The sequence below is a fragment of the Salarias fasciatus genome, chromosome 23 (assembly GCF_902148845.1).
Source record: "Salarias fasciatus chromosome 23, fSalaFa1.1, whole genome shotgun sequence".
NCBI classification, from domain to species: domain Eukaryota; kingdom Metazoa; phylum Chordata; class Actinopteri; order Blenniiformes; family Blenniidae; genus Salarias; species Salarias fasciatus.
Window position 1 is genome coordinate 35,240,631 of NC_043766.1, and position 16,109 is coordinate 35,256,739.

Below are 16,109 nucleotides of genomic sequence, written 5' to 3' on the forward strand. Positions count from 1 at the left end.
ATAGTAATTACACCAATAAAATGGCCACCTGATTGTAATTACCTCACCAATATGGCCGCCTGCTACTACTTACCTTAACAATATGATTGCTTCATAGTAATCACTTAAATATGGCTGCCTGATTGTGGCGACCTCACCAATATGGCCACCTCAAAGTAATCCCCTCATTAACGTGGTTATCTCCTCATAATGACCTCACCAATATGGCCGCCTGATACTAATTACCTCAATAATATCAATGTAAGCAAAATAAAAATAATTTTTTTATTACTATTCAGTAAAAGAGGTAACATTTGAATAATAAAAAATGTGAAAAAAGTGTAACTAAGTATTTTAACAATTGTGAATGCATAATAAAATGTAAACAGTTGTATAAAATTAGAGAAAATACATTAAAAACACTTGACTTGTCTTGAGATGTTGTCATGGAAACGCTACAAATCCCAGCATGCTTTGTTGCTTCAGGGCAGCTCATACACACACACACACACACACACACACACATACGGGGGAAGTGTTTGATTTGGTTCAACGCCCACGTTGAGGGCCGATGGCCAAGAAGAAAAAAAAAAACAGGAAGTGAAGAAGAGAAGAAGAAGAAAGAGAAAGAAAAAGAGGGAGAGAAGAAGAAAGACAGAGTGAACAGGGGGCGGGGCCAAAAGAAATCAGCCTTAAAAAGGAGTGTTGCCCCAAAAGGGGCGGGGTTAAAATGTATACAAATGAGACCGCACCTAAAGGGGGCGGTGCCAAAAGAGATCAGATGAGGCTGCCCCCCAAAAGGGGCGGGGTTAAAAGAGCAAATGTAAATTGAATTTTAAAGGATTGTTCCAAAAGGGGCGGAGCCAAGAGATAGCATGAGACTGTCCAAAAAAGGGGGCGTTACCCCAAAAGGGGCGGGGCGAAATATGTCACACGCTCACGTCTCAGGTTCCACCGGTCAGCCGCCGGGGCTTCTGGGTAAATCTTGCACAGTTAGTGTGTTCTGTTTTGATGACTTAGCGGAATTTTTGTTTATTGTGTTGTTTTTGTGTTGTTGTCACATGATCTCGTTTAGTGTCGTTGTTTTAGTGTACTTTGGATTTGTGTAACTTTATTGTTTGTGTATTTTTCTTGTAAGCTTTGTGTTGTTTTGTATGTTTTGTATTGTTTTTGTTGCTTCTTGTGTTGTTTTTTGATGTGTTTTGTGTTGTTTTTGTATGTTTTGTTTTGTTTTTCGTATGTTTTGTGTTGTTTTTATTGTGTTTTGTGTTGTTTATATATGGTTTGTGTTGTTTTACATATGTTCTGTGTTGTTTTTGTATTGTTTTGTGTTGTTTTGTATGTTTTGTTTTGTTTTGTTTTGTTTTTCGTGTTTTGTGTTGTTTTTGTTGTGTTTTGTGTTGTTTTTGTATGTTTTCAGTTGTTTTCTCTGATGTTTTTTCGTAGTTGTTATATGTTGTGTCTTGTTTTTGCTGTGTTTTGTGTTGTTTTTGTCTGTTGTGTGTTATTTTTGTATGTTTTGTGTTGTTTTGTTTTTCGGATGTTTTGTTTTTGTTGTGTTTTGTGTTGTTTGTATATGGTTTGTGTTGTTTTTCATATGTTTTGTGTTGTTTTTTGCTGTGTTTTGTGTTGTTTTTGTATGTTGTGTGTCATTTTTGTATGGTTTGTGTTGTTTTGTTTTGTTTTCCGTATGTTTTGTTTTGTTTTTGTTGTGTTTTGTGTTGTCTCTGTGTGTTGTCAGTTGTTTTCTCTCATGTTTTTTGTAGTTTTTGCATATTGTGTCTTGTTGTTGTTGTCTTTTGTGTTGTTTTTGTTTGTTGTGTGTTATTTTTGTATGTTTTGTGTTGTTTTGTTTGTTTTCTTTGTTTTTCATATGTTTTGTGTTGTTTTTGTTGTGAATTGTATTGTTTTTGTACACTTTGTGTTTTTTGTGTTTTGTCTTGTTTTGTTGTTTTGTGTTGTTTTTGTATGTTTTGTGTTGTTTTTTGTGTTGTTTTCATTGTTTTTTGTGTCGTTTTTGTATGTTTTGTGTTGTTTTTTGTGTTGTTTTCATTGTTTTTTGTGTCGTTTTTGTATGTTTTGTGTATTTTTTGACTTGCTTTTGTATGTTTTGTGTATTTTTGTGTTGTTTTTTTGTATGTTTTGTGTTGTTGCATCACTTCCTGCTTCTTCTTCTTCTTCTTCTTCTTCTCCTCCCAGCTCCCGCTTGTAATGAGGGGGCGGGGCCAATATGAGGGGAGGGGGCGTGGCCAACACGAAAGGAGAGAAAGAAGCTTTCCAGAGGACAGCCCTGTAGCCCCGCCCCCTCCCATCAGCCCCGCCCCCTCCTGTGTCGACTCAGCAGTTTCTCTCTCTGCTCTCCGCCTGATGGAATTTAATTAGGGAGTGTGTGTGTGTGTGTGTGTGTGTGTGTGTGTGTGTAGGGCTGTTGGATCTGTGTGTGTCTGTCAGGTTCTACTGAGCAGCTTTGTGCTTTCCCAGTTTGTGTGTCTGTTTTTGTGTGTAGATTTTTTTGGAGTTCCTCAATTTGTGTGTGTAGCTTTGTGTGTGTGTCCGTTTTTGTGTGTGTAGCTTTGTGTATGTCTGTTTATGTGTAGTTCTGTGTGTGCCCATTTTGTGTGCGTCTTTTTTGTGTGTCCGTTTTTGTGTTCCTCAATTTGAGTGTGTAGTTTTGTGTGTGTCTGTAGTTTTGTGTGTTCCTCAATTTTTGTGTGTGTAGTTTTGTGTGTGTCCGTTTTTGTGTGTTCCTCAATTTGAGTGTGTGTAGCTTTGTGTGTGTCTGTTTAGTGTGTGTTTAATTTTGTGTGTTGATCAATTTGTGTGTGTGTAGTTTTATGTGTGTGTTTTTTGCGCAGTTTTGTGTGTGTCCGTTTTTGTGTGTGTCTGTTTGTGTGTGTGTGTTCCTCAATTTGTGTGTGTGTAGTTCTGTGTTGTGTGTCGTTATTTTGTGTTCCTCAATTTGAGTGTGTGTAGTTTTGTATGTGTAGTTTTGTGTGCGTGTGTGTGTGTGTGTGTTAGTTTTTGTGTGTGTAGTTTTGTATGTGTAGTTTGTGTGTGTGTGTGTGTGTGTGTGTGTGTGTTTCTCAATTTTTGTGTGTGTAGTTTTGTGTGTTTCTCAATTTTTGTGTGTGTAGTTTTATGTGTGTCCATTTTTTGTGTTCCTCAATTTGAGTGTGTAGTTTTGTGTTGTGTGTCTGTATTTTGTGCTCCTCAATTTGAATGTGTGTAGTTGTGTGTGTGTGTGTTAGTTTTTGTGTGTGTAGCTTTGTGTGTTTCTCAATTTTTGTGTGTAGCTTTGTATATGTCTGTTTTTGTGTCTGTAATTTTGTGTTTGTTTTATGTGTGTCTATTTTTGTGTGTACTTTTGTATGTTTCTCAATTTTTGTGCGCAGCTTTGTGTGTGTAGTCTTGTGTGTCTTTTTGTGTAGTTTTGTGTGTGTGTCCATTTTTGTGTGTAGTTTTGTGTGTGTGTCCATTTTTGTGTGTAGTTTTGTGTGTTCAACTTTTTGTCTGTAGTTTTGAGTATGTCCGTTGTTGTGTCTGTAATTTTGTGTGTTTGTTTTTAGTGTGTCCTTTTTTTGTGTGTGTGGTTTTCTGTGTTTCAAAAAATGAATGTGTGTAGTTTTGTGTGTGTGCGATTTTGGTTTTCTAGCATTGTGTGTCTGTTTTTTGTGTAGTTTTGTGTGTGTGTGTGTCTGTTTTTTGTGTCTGTAATTTTGTGTGTGTGTTTTTTGTGTCAATTTGTGTGTGTGGTTTTCAGTGGTCCTCAATTTGTGTGTTTGTAGTTTTGTGTGGGTCCGTTTTTGTGTGTGTGTACTTTTTTGTGTCTGTTCTTTGTGTCTGGTTTTGTTTGTTAGTTAAAAAAAGCACCTGAATGCACCACAGTTATAAAAACACCTGAACGCACCAGTTAAAAAAAGCACCTGAACGCACCATAGTTAAAAAAACACCTGAACGTGCCACGGTTAAAAAAAACACCTGAACGCACCACGGTTAAAAAAACACCTGAACGCGCCACAGTTAAAAAAGCACCTGAATACACAACAGTTAAAAAAGCACCTGAACGCACCACATAAGAAAATAGCAAACACATTAAAAAAAATGTGTCAAACACTGAACAGTTACTTTAAACTTCAACAAATAGCCTCAAACACACTTAAAATAGCCTCAAACACAAATTGAAAAAGTTTTAAAATAGCCTCAAACAGGAAAAATAGCCTCAAAAAAGATTAAAATTGCCTCAAACTTTGAAAAATAGCCTCAAACATATTTGAAATAGCCTCAAACTTTGAAAAGATAGCCTCAAACACATTTAGAAAAGTTGATAAAATAGCCTCAAACTTTGAAAAGATAGCCTCAAACAACACATTTCAAAAAGTGATAAAATAACCTCGAACATGAAAAATAGCCTCAAACAAGTTTGAAATGACCTCAAACTTTGAAAAGATAGCCTCAAACACATTTAAAATAGCCTCAAACGCATTTGAAATAGCCTCAAACGTATTGGAAAAAGTGATAAAATAGCCCCGAACATGGAAAATAGCCTCAAACAAGTTTGAAACAGCCTCAAACACATTTAAAATAGCCTCAAACTTTGAAAAATAGCCTCAAACACAATTATAAAGTTGACTGAATATCCTCAAACTTTGAAGGATAGCCTGAAAAACATTGAAAATAGCCTCAAACGCATTTGAAAAAGTAAAAAAAATAGCCTCAAAAAAGTTTGTAGTAGCCTTAAACTTTTTTTTTTTTAAAAATAGCCTCAAACACATTTAAAATAGCCTCAAATGCATTTAGAAAAGTTGATAAAATAGCCTCAAACACATTTGAAATAGCCTCAAACTTTGAAAAATAGCCTCAAACACATTTGAAAAAGTGATAAAATAGCCTCAAACACATTTGAAGTAGCCTCAAACTTTGAAAAGATAGCCTCAAACAACACATTTCAAAAAGTGATCAAATAGCCTCGAACATTAAAAATAGCCTCAAACACATTTAAAATAGCCTCAAACGCATTTGAAATAGCCTCAAACTTTGAAAAGGTAGCCTCAAACACTTTCAAAATAGCCTCAAACACATTGAAAATAGCCTCAAACGCATTTCAAAAAGTGATTAAATAGCCTCGAACATGAAAAATAGCCTCAAACAGCTTTGAAATGGCCTCAAACTTTGAAAAGGTAGCCTTAAACACTTTCAAAATAGCCTCAAACACATTTAAAATAGCCTCAAACGCATTTGAAATAGCCTCAAACTTTCTAAGGGTAGCCTCTAACACTTTCAAAATAGCCTCAAACAAGTTTGAAATAGCCTCAAACTCTGAAAAAATAGCCTCAAACACATATAGAAAAGTTGATAAAATAGCCTCAAAACTTTGAAGGATAGCCTCAAACACATTTAAAACAGCCTCAACCATTTGGAGATAGCCTCAAACGCCGCGGGGTAGCCTGGAACGTCACCTGCGTGCACGAAGTAGGCCAGGTAGAGGTCCAGCTCCTTGACCGAGACGCCGATGTGGTGCGGCTGGACACACAGGCCGGGGTTCGAACACGACGGCGACTTGACCAGCCGCTCGCCGTCCGTGCTCTCCAGAGGGATGCCCTTAAAGAGGATGACCATCACCAGGTCCAGGCGCCACACCTGGAGCATCATGGGAAAAATAATAATAAAAACACTGTTAAATAGCCTCAAACAAAGAAGGAAATGTGATCAAACAGCCACAAAAATAGCCTCAAACAATGAAAACTGGCTTCAGAAACTCGAGAAAATAGCCTCAAACACACAGAACAATCCCACAGATACTGAAACATAGCCTCAAACAATAAGATATAGCCTCAAACACCTTGGAAAACTTAAGAAAATAGCCTCAAACAACAAGAAAATAGCCTCAAACATCAAAAAATAGCCTCAAACACCTTGTAAAACTCAAGAAAATAGCCTCAAACAACAAGACATAGCCTCAAACACCTTGTAAAACTCAAGAAAATAGCCTCAAACAACAAGAAAATAGCCTCAAACACCTTGGAAAACCCAAGAAAATAGCCTCAAACAACATATAGCCTCAAACACCTAAAAAGTAACTTCAAACAACAAGAAAATAGCCTCTAACACCCTGGAAAACTCAAGAAAATAGCCTCAAACAACAAGACATAGCCTCAAACAACAAGGAAATAGCCTCAAACAACAAGACATAGCCTCAAACACCTTGTAAAACTCAATAAAATAGCCTCAAACAACAAGAAAATAGCCTCAAACAACAAGACATAGCCTCAAACACCTTGTAAAACTCAAGAAAATAGCCTCAAACAACAAATAGCCTCAAAAAACAAATAGCCTCAAACAATGAAAACTGCCTCCAGAAACTCGATAAAATAGCCTCAAACACCTTGGAAAACCCAAGAAAATAGCCTCAAACAACAAGACATAGCCTCAAACACCTTGTAAAACTCAAGAAAATAGCCTCAAACAACAAGAAAATAGCCTCAAACACCTTGGAAAACCCAAGAAAATAGCCTCAAACAACATATAGCCTCAAACACCTAGAAAGTAACTTCAAACAACAAGAAAATAGCCTCTAACACCCTGGAAAACTCAAGAAAATAGCCTCAAACAACAAGAAAATAGCCTCAAACAACAAGACATAGCCTCAAACAACAAGGAAATAGCCTCAAACAACAAGACATAGCCTCAAACACCTTGTAAAACTCAATAAAATAGCCTCAAACAACAAGAAAATAGCCTCAAACAACAAGACATAGCCTCAAACACCTTGTAAAACTCAAGAAAATAGCCTCAAACAACAAATAGCCTCAAAAAACAAATAGCCTCAAACAATGAAAACTGCCTCCAGAAACTCGATAAAATAGCCTCAAACACCTTGGAAAACCCAAGAAAATAGCCTCAAACAACAAGATGTAGCCTAAAAAAACGAAAAATAGCCTCAAACGATGGAAAATAGCCTCTAAAGTTAGCATAAGAGTTAGCATAACAAAAAGTTAGCATTTAAGTTAGAATCTTAGCATAAGAAAAAGTTAGCATTAGAGTTACTACTATAGTTAGCATCTTAGCTAGCATCTTAGTTAGCATCTTAGCTAGCATCTTAGTTAGCATCTTAGCTAGCATCTTAGTTAGCATAAGAAGAAAGTTAGCAGTAGAGTTAGTACTATAGTTAGCATCTTAGCTAGCATCTTAATTGGCATCAGAAAAAGTTAGCATTAGAATTAGCACCTTCCTCCCCTTAAACCCCGCCCCTTCCCTCTCTAGCCCCTCTCCCTTTCTGAGCCCCGCCCCCTCCCCTTAAGCCCCTCCCCCTCCCCCCTAAGCCCCGCCCACCTTGTCGGCCTGCCGCAGGCAGTCGATCCTCCTCATCTTGCCCTTCTGGTCGGGGTTGCTGAGGACGCAGCAGGGCGGCTTGCGGCCCGTCACGGTCAGCACGAAGTCCTCGCGGCACTCGGGCCGCACGTCCTTCCTGAGCTTGGCCAGCAGGCGCGACGCCCACTTCTGCTTGACCTCCGACCTCTCGGCCAGCAGCTCGTCCTTGGCCTGCCGCTCCTCGTCGCGCGACATGCGCTTCTCGTGCTTCTTGAAGTGGCGGCGCTTGCGCGCCTGCAGGTGGAACCAGGCGTAGGCGAAGGCGCGCACGTGGGGGAGGAGCGCCTCGATGAAGGGGTGGAACTCGTCCTGTGAGGGGGGGGGGCGGGGCCAGAGGGGGAGGGGGCGGGGCATCAGGTACAGTGACATATATAAAGCATTAGAGTTAGCATAATAAAAGTTAGCATTGGAGTTAGCATAACAAAAACTTCCAGTTAGCATCTGAGTTAGCATAGTAAAAAGTTAGCATCTTAGTTAGCATAAGGAAAATTAGCATTAGAGTTAGGATCTGAGTTAGCATTAAAAAAGTTAGCATAATAAAAAGTTAGCATCTGAGTTAGCATTAAAAAAGTTAGCATAATAAAAAGTTAGCATCTGAGTTAGCATTACAAAAGTTAGCATCTTAGTTAGCATTACAAAAGTCAGCATCTTAGTTAGCATAAGAAAAATTAGCGTTAGAGTTAGGATCTGAGTTAGCATTAAAATAGTTAGCATAATAAAAAGTTAGCATCTGAGTTAGCATTAAAAAAGTTAGCATCTGAGTTAGCATTACAAAAGTTAGCATCTTAGTTAGCATTAGAAAAGTTAGCATTAGAGTTAGCATTAAAGTAAGCATAATAAAAAGTTAGCATCTTAGTTAGCATAACAAAGAGTTAGCATTGCAAAAGTTCGAATTAGAGTTGGCAACTGAGTTAGCATAAGAAAAGTTAGCATTAGAGTTAGCATCTGAGTTAGCATTAAAAAAGTTAGCATAATAAAAAGTTAGCATCTGAGGTAGCGTTAAAGTTAGCATTAAAGTTAGCATTAGAGTTAGCATTAAATTTAGCATAACAAAAAGTTAGCATCTTAGTTAGCATAACAAAGAGTTAGCATCTGAGTTAGCATTGCAAAAGTTAGCATCTTAGTTAGCATAAAAAAGAGTTAGCATCTGAGTTAGCATTAGAACAGTTAGCATTAGAGTTAGCATTAAAGTTAGCATTAGAGTTAGCATAACTACATGTTAGCATTAGTTAGCATCTGAATTAGCATAAAATAAAGTTAGCATTAGAGTCAGCATCATATTTAACATCAGTTAGCATATCAAAAAGTTAGCATCTGAGCTAGCATCACAAAAAGTTAGCATTAGAGGTAGCATCGGAGTTAGCATAGCATGTTAGCATCTCAGATACTAGTATTAAAGTTAGCATAGCAAAAAGTTGGCATTAGTTAGCATCAGAGTTAGCATAACATAAAGTTAGCATGAGAGATGGCCTCTGAGCTAGCATCACAAAAAGTTAGCATTAGAGGTAGCATCAGGGTTAGCATAGCATGTTAGCATCTCAGATACTAGTATTAAAGTTAGCATAGCAAAAAGTTGGCATTAGTTAGCATCAGAGTTAGCATAACATAAAGTTAGCATGAGAGATGGCCTCTGAGCTAGCATCACAAAAAGTTAGCATCTGACTTAGCATCAGGGTTAGCATTACAGTTAGCATCTGAGTTAGCATCACAAAAAGGACCAGCATTAGAGTTAGCATGGGGTTAGCATTAACGCTAGCATCCGAGCTAGCAGCAGATGCAGCACAGGGGTTAGCATTGGCGTTAGCATCGCGAGGGTTAGCATCAAGTTTAGCTTGATGTCTTTTTTTTAAGCTGTTGAATACACACACACGCACACACACACACACCAATGTTCCCGGATTAAATTCACAATAAATAAATAAACAAACTCCAAAAATAAACAAAAACAAAAAAGGCTATAAAATCCCATTTTCAACTATGGACCCTGAACGCAGCATCTATTAAAAATATAAAAATATTCAGTAAAAAAAAAAAATAGTTTTTTTGTAAAGAATAAATGAAAAGAAGACCACAGGAAGGGGTCAAAGGTGACGGCGGGGGTCACGTCAGGTCACCGGGTCACGCCGCGTGCACGCACGCGCACGCAGGCGCTCACGATGTGGTGGCTGGAATTTCATTCATTCACTTATTTATTTTTATTTTTAAAATCGAATAAATAATTGAATGAATAGAAAGTGGAATATAAATAAATATTTTTTAAAAAATTTTCTGTATAGTTAGATTTTTTTTTTTTTTCTTTTGAGGTCGGGGACTTCCACGATTAGGAGAGGGGGTTTGGGGAAAAAAATCTTCCCGGGATCGGAGCGCGCTGGGCGGGCAGAGAGATCGCGGACGCTCCGGAGCTCACCTGAGTCAGACAGAGCGGGGAATACATGTCTGGGGAGGGGAGGGGGAGGGTTGGGGGGGAGACCTCCTGTTGCCCCCCCCGCTGGGTTCACATGTCCGAAGCCGGAGTGGTATGGGAGGGGAGGCTCAACCTCTGGTCCCGGGACGTTTCTGGAGGAGGAGGAGGAGGAGGAGGAGGAGGAAGGAGTCCCGGGGCTGCCGCATGTCAGGGGGGGGGAGGAGGAGGGGAGGGAGGGAAGGGGGGCTCTCACGAAATAAAACACCAGAAAAGAGAAGAAAAAAAAAAACTCCTCCGGGATCCGGTAGCGGGACCTCCGTCACTCTTTACCCCGGACTTCAGCTCCTTTTTCCGGGTACTTCAGTTCCGCATCACCGGCACTTCTCTCGTTTTATCCCCGGAATTCTCTCCTTCTTCCCCCCGTAACTTCAGCTCCGCCCCCCCCACCCCCCGGGGGACGTCTCTCCTGATTCCCCGTCACTTTCTCCGGGACCCCGCTCCTCTCCTTTCCCCGGGACCTGCGCTCCCAAACCCGGGCAGCTCCCTCCTCTCGCTCCGCCGCTTCTCTCTGGAACTTCCTCTCCACCGCGGGGGGACTCCTGGTCTTCTCCGTAGCGGGACTCCGGCTCTCCTGCCCCGGGCGGCTCCTCCTCCTCCTCCCGGTCCTCCCGGTTCTTTTTTTCTTTTCTTTCTCCTCCGATCCGCTCCGGTTCGCGCGCGGCCGGAGACTGAGGCTCTGCTCCCCGCAGCGGCTTCCGCCGATCAGCCGCTCATCGATCACCGCGAGGAGCCGCAATCGATCCGCGGTGTGCGCGTGCGCGTGCGGGGGAAGAGGACGCGTGTGTGTGTCTGAGTGTGTGTGTGTGTAAGCGAGAGAGAGAGAGAGAGAGAGAGAGAGAGAGAGAGAGAGAGAGAGAGAGAGAGAGAGAGAGAGAGAGAGAGAGAGTCGATGGGTCTTGACACTCGATACGTGCGCGCACGCGGCCACGCGCGCGCAGGAACTTTTTTTGGTTCGGATTAAAGACACATACACACACACACAGACAAAAAGACACAAAAACTGACACACACAAAAAAAACACACACAGAATGACACACATACACAAAAAATACACACAAACACAAATACACACACACACAAAAATACACAAAAACACAAAAAAACTTACACACACAAAATACAACAACACACACAAAAGACACTTACAGAATAACACATACACAATAGTAAACACACAAACACACACAACAAAAACTCACACAAAGAAAAAAATACACAAAAAATCACATAAAGGGACACACACACAAAAGATACACATACAAAATAACACACACAAAAGACACAAACAAAAAATACACACACACACACAAAAGATACACACGAAGACAAACACACACACACACACAAAACCTGAAAAATACAAAAAAATTTGAGACACACACACATACAACACACATACACAACAACAAAAAACACACAAACACAAAGGTACACAAAACACACATACACACACACACAAAAGACACACAAAAAGTGACACACACACTCAAAAACACACATACACAAAACACACACAAAAGACATACAGAATAACACACATACACAACAGTACACACATAAACACACACAACAAAAACTCACACAGAAAAATACACAAAAAACACAAAAAGGGACACACACACACACACAAAAGATACACACACAAAATAACACACACAAAAGACACAAACATTGACAGGCACACAAAAAACACACAAATCAAAAATACACAAACATACACATACACACATGATACACACACACAAAGATACATACACACACACAACCCAAAAATACACAAAAATTGACACACAGAAACACACACACACATACAGAATGACACACATACACAAAATACACACACAAAAATTGACAAACACACACAAACACACACACACACACACACACACAAAACCCTTAAAAATACACAGTAATTGACACACACAAACACACAGCTACAGAATGACACACACAAAAAAAACACACACAAACACAAATAGAGACAAAACACACACACACAGGTACACAAAAATACACACAAAAGACACACAAAAAGTGACACACAAAAACACACATACACAAAATACACAAAAATACACAACAGACACATACAGAATAACACAAATACACAACAGTACACACAAACACACACAACAAAAACTCACACAAAGAAAAAAGCACAAAAAACACAACAAGGGACACACACAAAAGACACACAAATAAAAAATACACAAACACACACATACACACATGATACACACACACACACACACAAAGAAACATACACACACACAAAACCCAAAAATACACAAAAATTGACACACAGAAACACACACACATAGAGACTGACACATAAACACAAATAGACACAAAACACAGAGACACATACACACACACAAAGACAAAAAGACACAAAAACTGACACACACAAAAAAGAATACACACACAGAATAACACACGTACACAGAATACACACACAAAAGACACAAAAATTGACAAATACACACACACAAAACCCTAAAAATACACAGTAATTGACACACACAAACACACACACATACAGAATGACACACACACACACAAAAAAACACAAAAACACAAATGGACACAAAACAAACACACACAGATACACAAAATACACACACACAAAAGACACAAAAAGTGACACACACACACAAACACACATACACAAAATACACACATAATAACACAAATACACAACAGTACACACATAAAGACACACAACAAAAACTTACATATAAAGAAAAAATACACAAAAACAATCACACAAAAAGGGACGCACACAAAATAACACACATACAAAACACACACACACACACAAACACACAAAAACATACAGAAAAAATACACAAACACACAAAAAGACAAACACATACACAAAAAACCTCAAAAATACACAAAAATTGACACACACAAACACACATACACAAAAACACAAAAAATACACATAAACACAAATAGACACAAAACACAGAGACACAGACACACACACACAAAGGTACACAAAACTACACACACACACACAGAAAGACACTTCCAGAATAACACAGATACACAAAAATACACAAAAAATTACACAAAAAGTGACACACACACATACACACACACACAAACACAGACAAAAAGTCACAAAAAAGTCACACACAAAAAATACACACACAAAAACAGACACAAGCACACACACAAAATACACACAAACACACAAACGCACACACAAAAGACAGACAGAATAACACACACATAAACACACACACAACAAAAACTCACACAAAGAAAAATACAGAAAAAACACAAAAAGGGACACACACACACACAAAGATACACATGCAAAATAACACACACACAAAAGACACAAACATTGACACGCACTCAAAAACACACAAACACACAAGATACACACACTCAAGACGAACACACACACACACAAAACCCAAAACTACACAAAAACTTCACACACATATAAACACACAAAAAACACACACATAAATTCACACAAGAAAGACACACACAGAATAACACACATACATCAAAAAACACACAAACAAAAAAAACACACGATAACACAAGAAAATACACACACATACAAAGAAAAAAATAACACAAATACACACAAACACAACACAAAAAATACACACACACACACACAAACACAGACACTAATTACCACACACACACACACACAAGAAAAACACAGACACACAAAAAGACACACAAAATACACAAACATATATACAAAACACACACAAATACACCAAAATTAACACACACAACGACCCGCTCAGTGTGAGTCCGTCACGGAAGGAGGCGGAGCCTCCATGACATCATCAAAGCCCCGCCTCTGCCTTAAACCGATGACATCATGGCCCGCCATGCTGGAGGCCACCAGCAACTGCAGAGTGTGTGTGTAAGACAAACAACCCGGTAACCATGACGACCCAGATGATGTCATCACGTTAACCTAAGATAAGATAACTGAGCTAAGCTAATCCAAGCTAAACTTAGCCCAGTTAACCTAAGATAGGCTAACCAAGCTAAGCTAATCGGAGGTAAGCTAAGGTAAGCTAACTGAGTTAAACCAATCCAAGCTAAGCTAAGATAAACTAAGCTAGGCTAATCAAAGCTAAACTAATCCATGCTAACTGAGCTAATCCAAGCTAATGTCAGCTATACTAAGCTAACAGAATCCAAGCTAAGGTAAGATAAGCTAACTGAGCTAAGCTAACCCAAGTTAAGCTAAGAGAAGCTAACTGAGCTAAGCTAATCGAAGCTAAGCCAAGATAAGGTAAGCTAACTGAACTAAGCTAATTAAAGCTAAGCTTAAAATAAGATAAGCTAAACTAAAAAAAAGCTAACTGAGCTAAGCTAATCCAAGCTAAGCTACAATAAGAAAACTGAGCTGAACTAGTCTAAGCTAAATTAAGCTAAGCTAACTGAGCTAAACTAACCTTATCTAAGCTAAGCAAGGCTAAGCTAAGCTAAGCTAAGCTAACAAGGCTAAGCTAACATAGGCTAAACTAAACTAAACTAATCCAAGCTAATTTCATCCAAACTAAGCTAACTAAGCTAAGTTACATTAATCTAACATGAGGTAATATAAGCTAAACTAAGCTAATCTATGCTAAGATAGGCTCCACAAAGCTAAATAAAGCTATGCTAATATGAGCTAAGCTAACCTAAGTTCAGCCAATCTAATCTAAGCTATGCTAGGCTAAATTAAACTAAGATAAGCTAATCTAAGCTATGCTAGGCTAACTGAGTCAAACTAAGGTAAGCTAATCTAAGTTATGCTAGGCTAATTGAGTCAAACTAAGCTAAGCTAATCTAAGTTAAGATAGGCAAACTGAGTCAAACTAATCAAACCTAAGCTAAGCTAATGTTAAATAAGCTAAATTATGCAAAGATAATCTAAGCTAACTGGTACAGACTAAGCTAATCTAAACTACGCTAACTATGCTAAACTAGTCAAAGCTAATCTAAACAAGCTAAGATAATGCTAACTGAGCTACGCTAAACTATGCTAAGCTAATCTAAGCTAATCCAAACAAACTAAGCTAGTCAAAACTGAGCTAAGCTAAATATGCTAGGCTAATCCAAGGTAACCCAAACAACCTTAGCTAAGGTAAGCTAACTATGCTAAGCTAATCCGAGCTAACCCAAACAAAGCTAGCCTTGCGTGAGCTAGCATAGCGACGTCATGAAACCGGGCTACACAGCTGGACCGGAGAGTGGGAAGGGGCTTAGCACGCAAACCAGGAAATGCAAATCGTATGCAAATGAGCTCATGTTTAATTAATGTCTTTAATGTCATTTAATTCATTTTTAAAAAGATTAAGTTCATTTTATAAGGCTTAAAGAATTAAAATATCTTTTTTTAATTAAATAATAAAATTTAACAAAATAAAAGCCTTCAAGCGGTATGAAAGATACAAGAAATAAATGTGAGATTAAATTAATTTAAATAGTTTTATGAAAAAAATGAAATGAAAAAAATTGAATTAAACGACACAAAGCAGAAAAATAAAAAAATTACAAAACAAGAATAAGATAAAATGTGAAAAAAAAACAAAAAATATACATCAAATGAAAAAAATATCTAAAATAAAGACAACTTCCATGGAATCAAAGAAAACCAAAAATACATTGAAAATAAAATATTAAAAATGCCGCAAGAACATCGAAATGGTGCGAAGCGAACGAGGAATTCACCGAAAATAAGAAAAACAATTGAGGAAAAGATTCAGAGGAGCCAGATAAAGACCAGAGAAGCATAGAAAGATTGAAAAGAAGCAGAAAAAAAGATTTATTTTGTCTCAAAAAACCTGAAAAAATATCAAAAGAACAAAAAAGACCATTTGTTTTGGTTTTTTTAAATGACCGAATACAACTCCAACGAGCCAAAAAGGACTGAAAAGAACATTAAAAAGATTCGTTTTGATTTAAAAAAACCTAGAAAATGATTCTCAAAAACAAGAAAAACAGTCACAAAAACACAGAAAAAAACTTCAAAAGAGCCGAAAAACAGCAGAAGAATCAGTAAAATAATAAAAAAAAAGAAAAAAGTAGAAGAATTAGAAACAAATTTAAAACTAAAAACGTAGCAAAAGAACCAAAAATAAATAAATAAATAAATAAATAAATAAATAAATAAATAAACCAGTAAAAAGCAGAAGAATAGGAAAATAAAAAAGAAAAAAACAAAAAAAAAAGAGCTAAAGAATCACAAAAAAACAGAAAAAAGCAAAAAAAAAAATTAAAAAACTTTTAAAAACCCAGAAAATACAAAGCAGAAAAAAAAAA

General features: G+C 37.9%; 2 protein-coding genes across 3 annotated transcripts in view; both read right to left on the reverse strand.

Annotated features, from left to right (window-relative positions):
* The window catches only part of nfia (nuclear factor I/A), a 34,945-nt gene extending 25,100 nt beyond the window's left edge, over positions 1–9,845 (reverse strand). Inside the window, exons 1-3 of the mRNA XM_030082589.1 lie at positions 9,755–9,845; positions 7,309–7,656; positions 5,436–5,616 (exon numbers count right to left, since the gene is read on the reverse strand). Coding sequence (XP_029938449.1) covers positions 5,436–5,616; positions 7,309–7,656; positions 9,755–9,781 — 556 coding nt within the window. The 5' untranslated portion in view covers positions 9,782–9,845. The remainder of the gene's footprint in view (positions 1–5,435; positions 5,617–7,308; positions 7,657–9,754) is intronic.
* The window catches only part of LOC115382236 (stonustoxin subunit alpha-like), an 829,400-nt gene that overhangs the window by 243,962 nt on the left and 569,329 nt on the right, over positions 1–16,109 (reverse strand). The window lies entirely within an intron of this gene.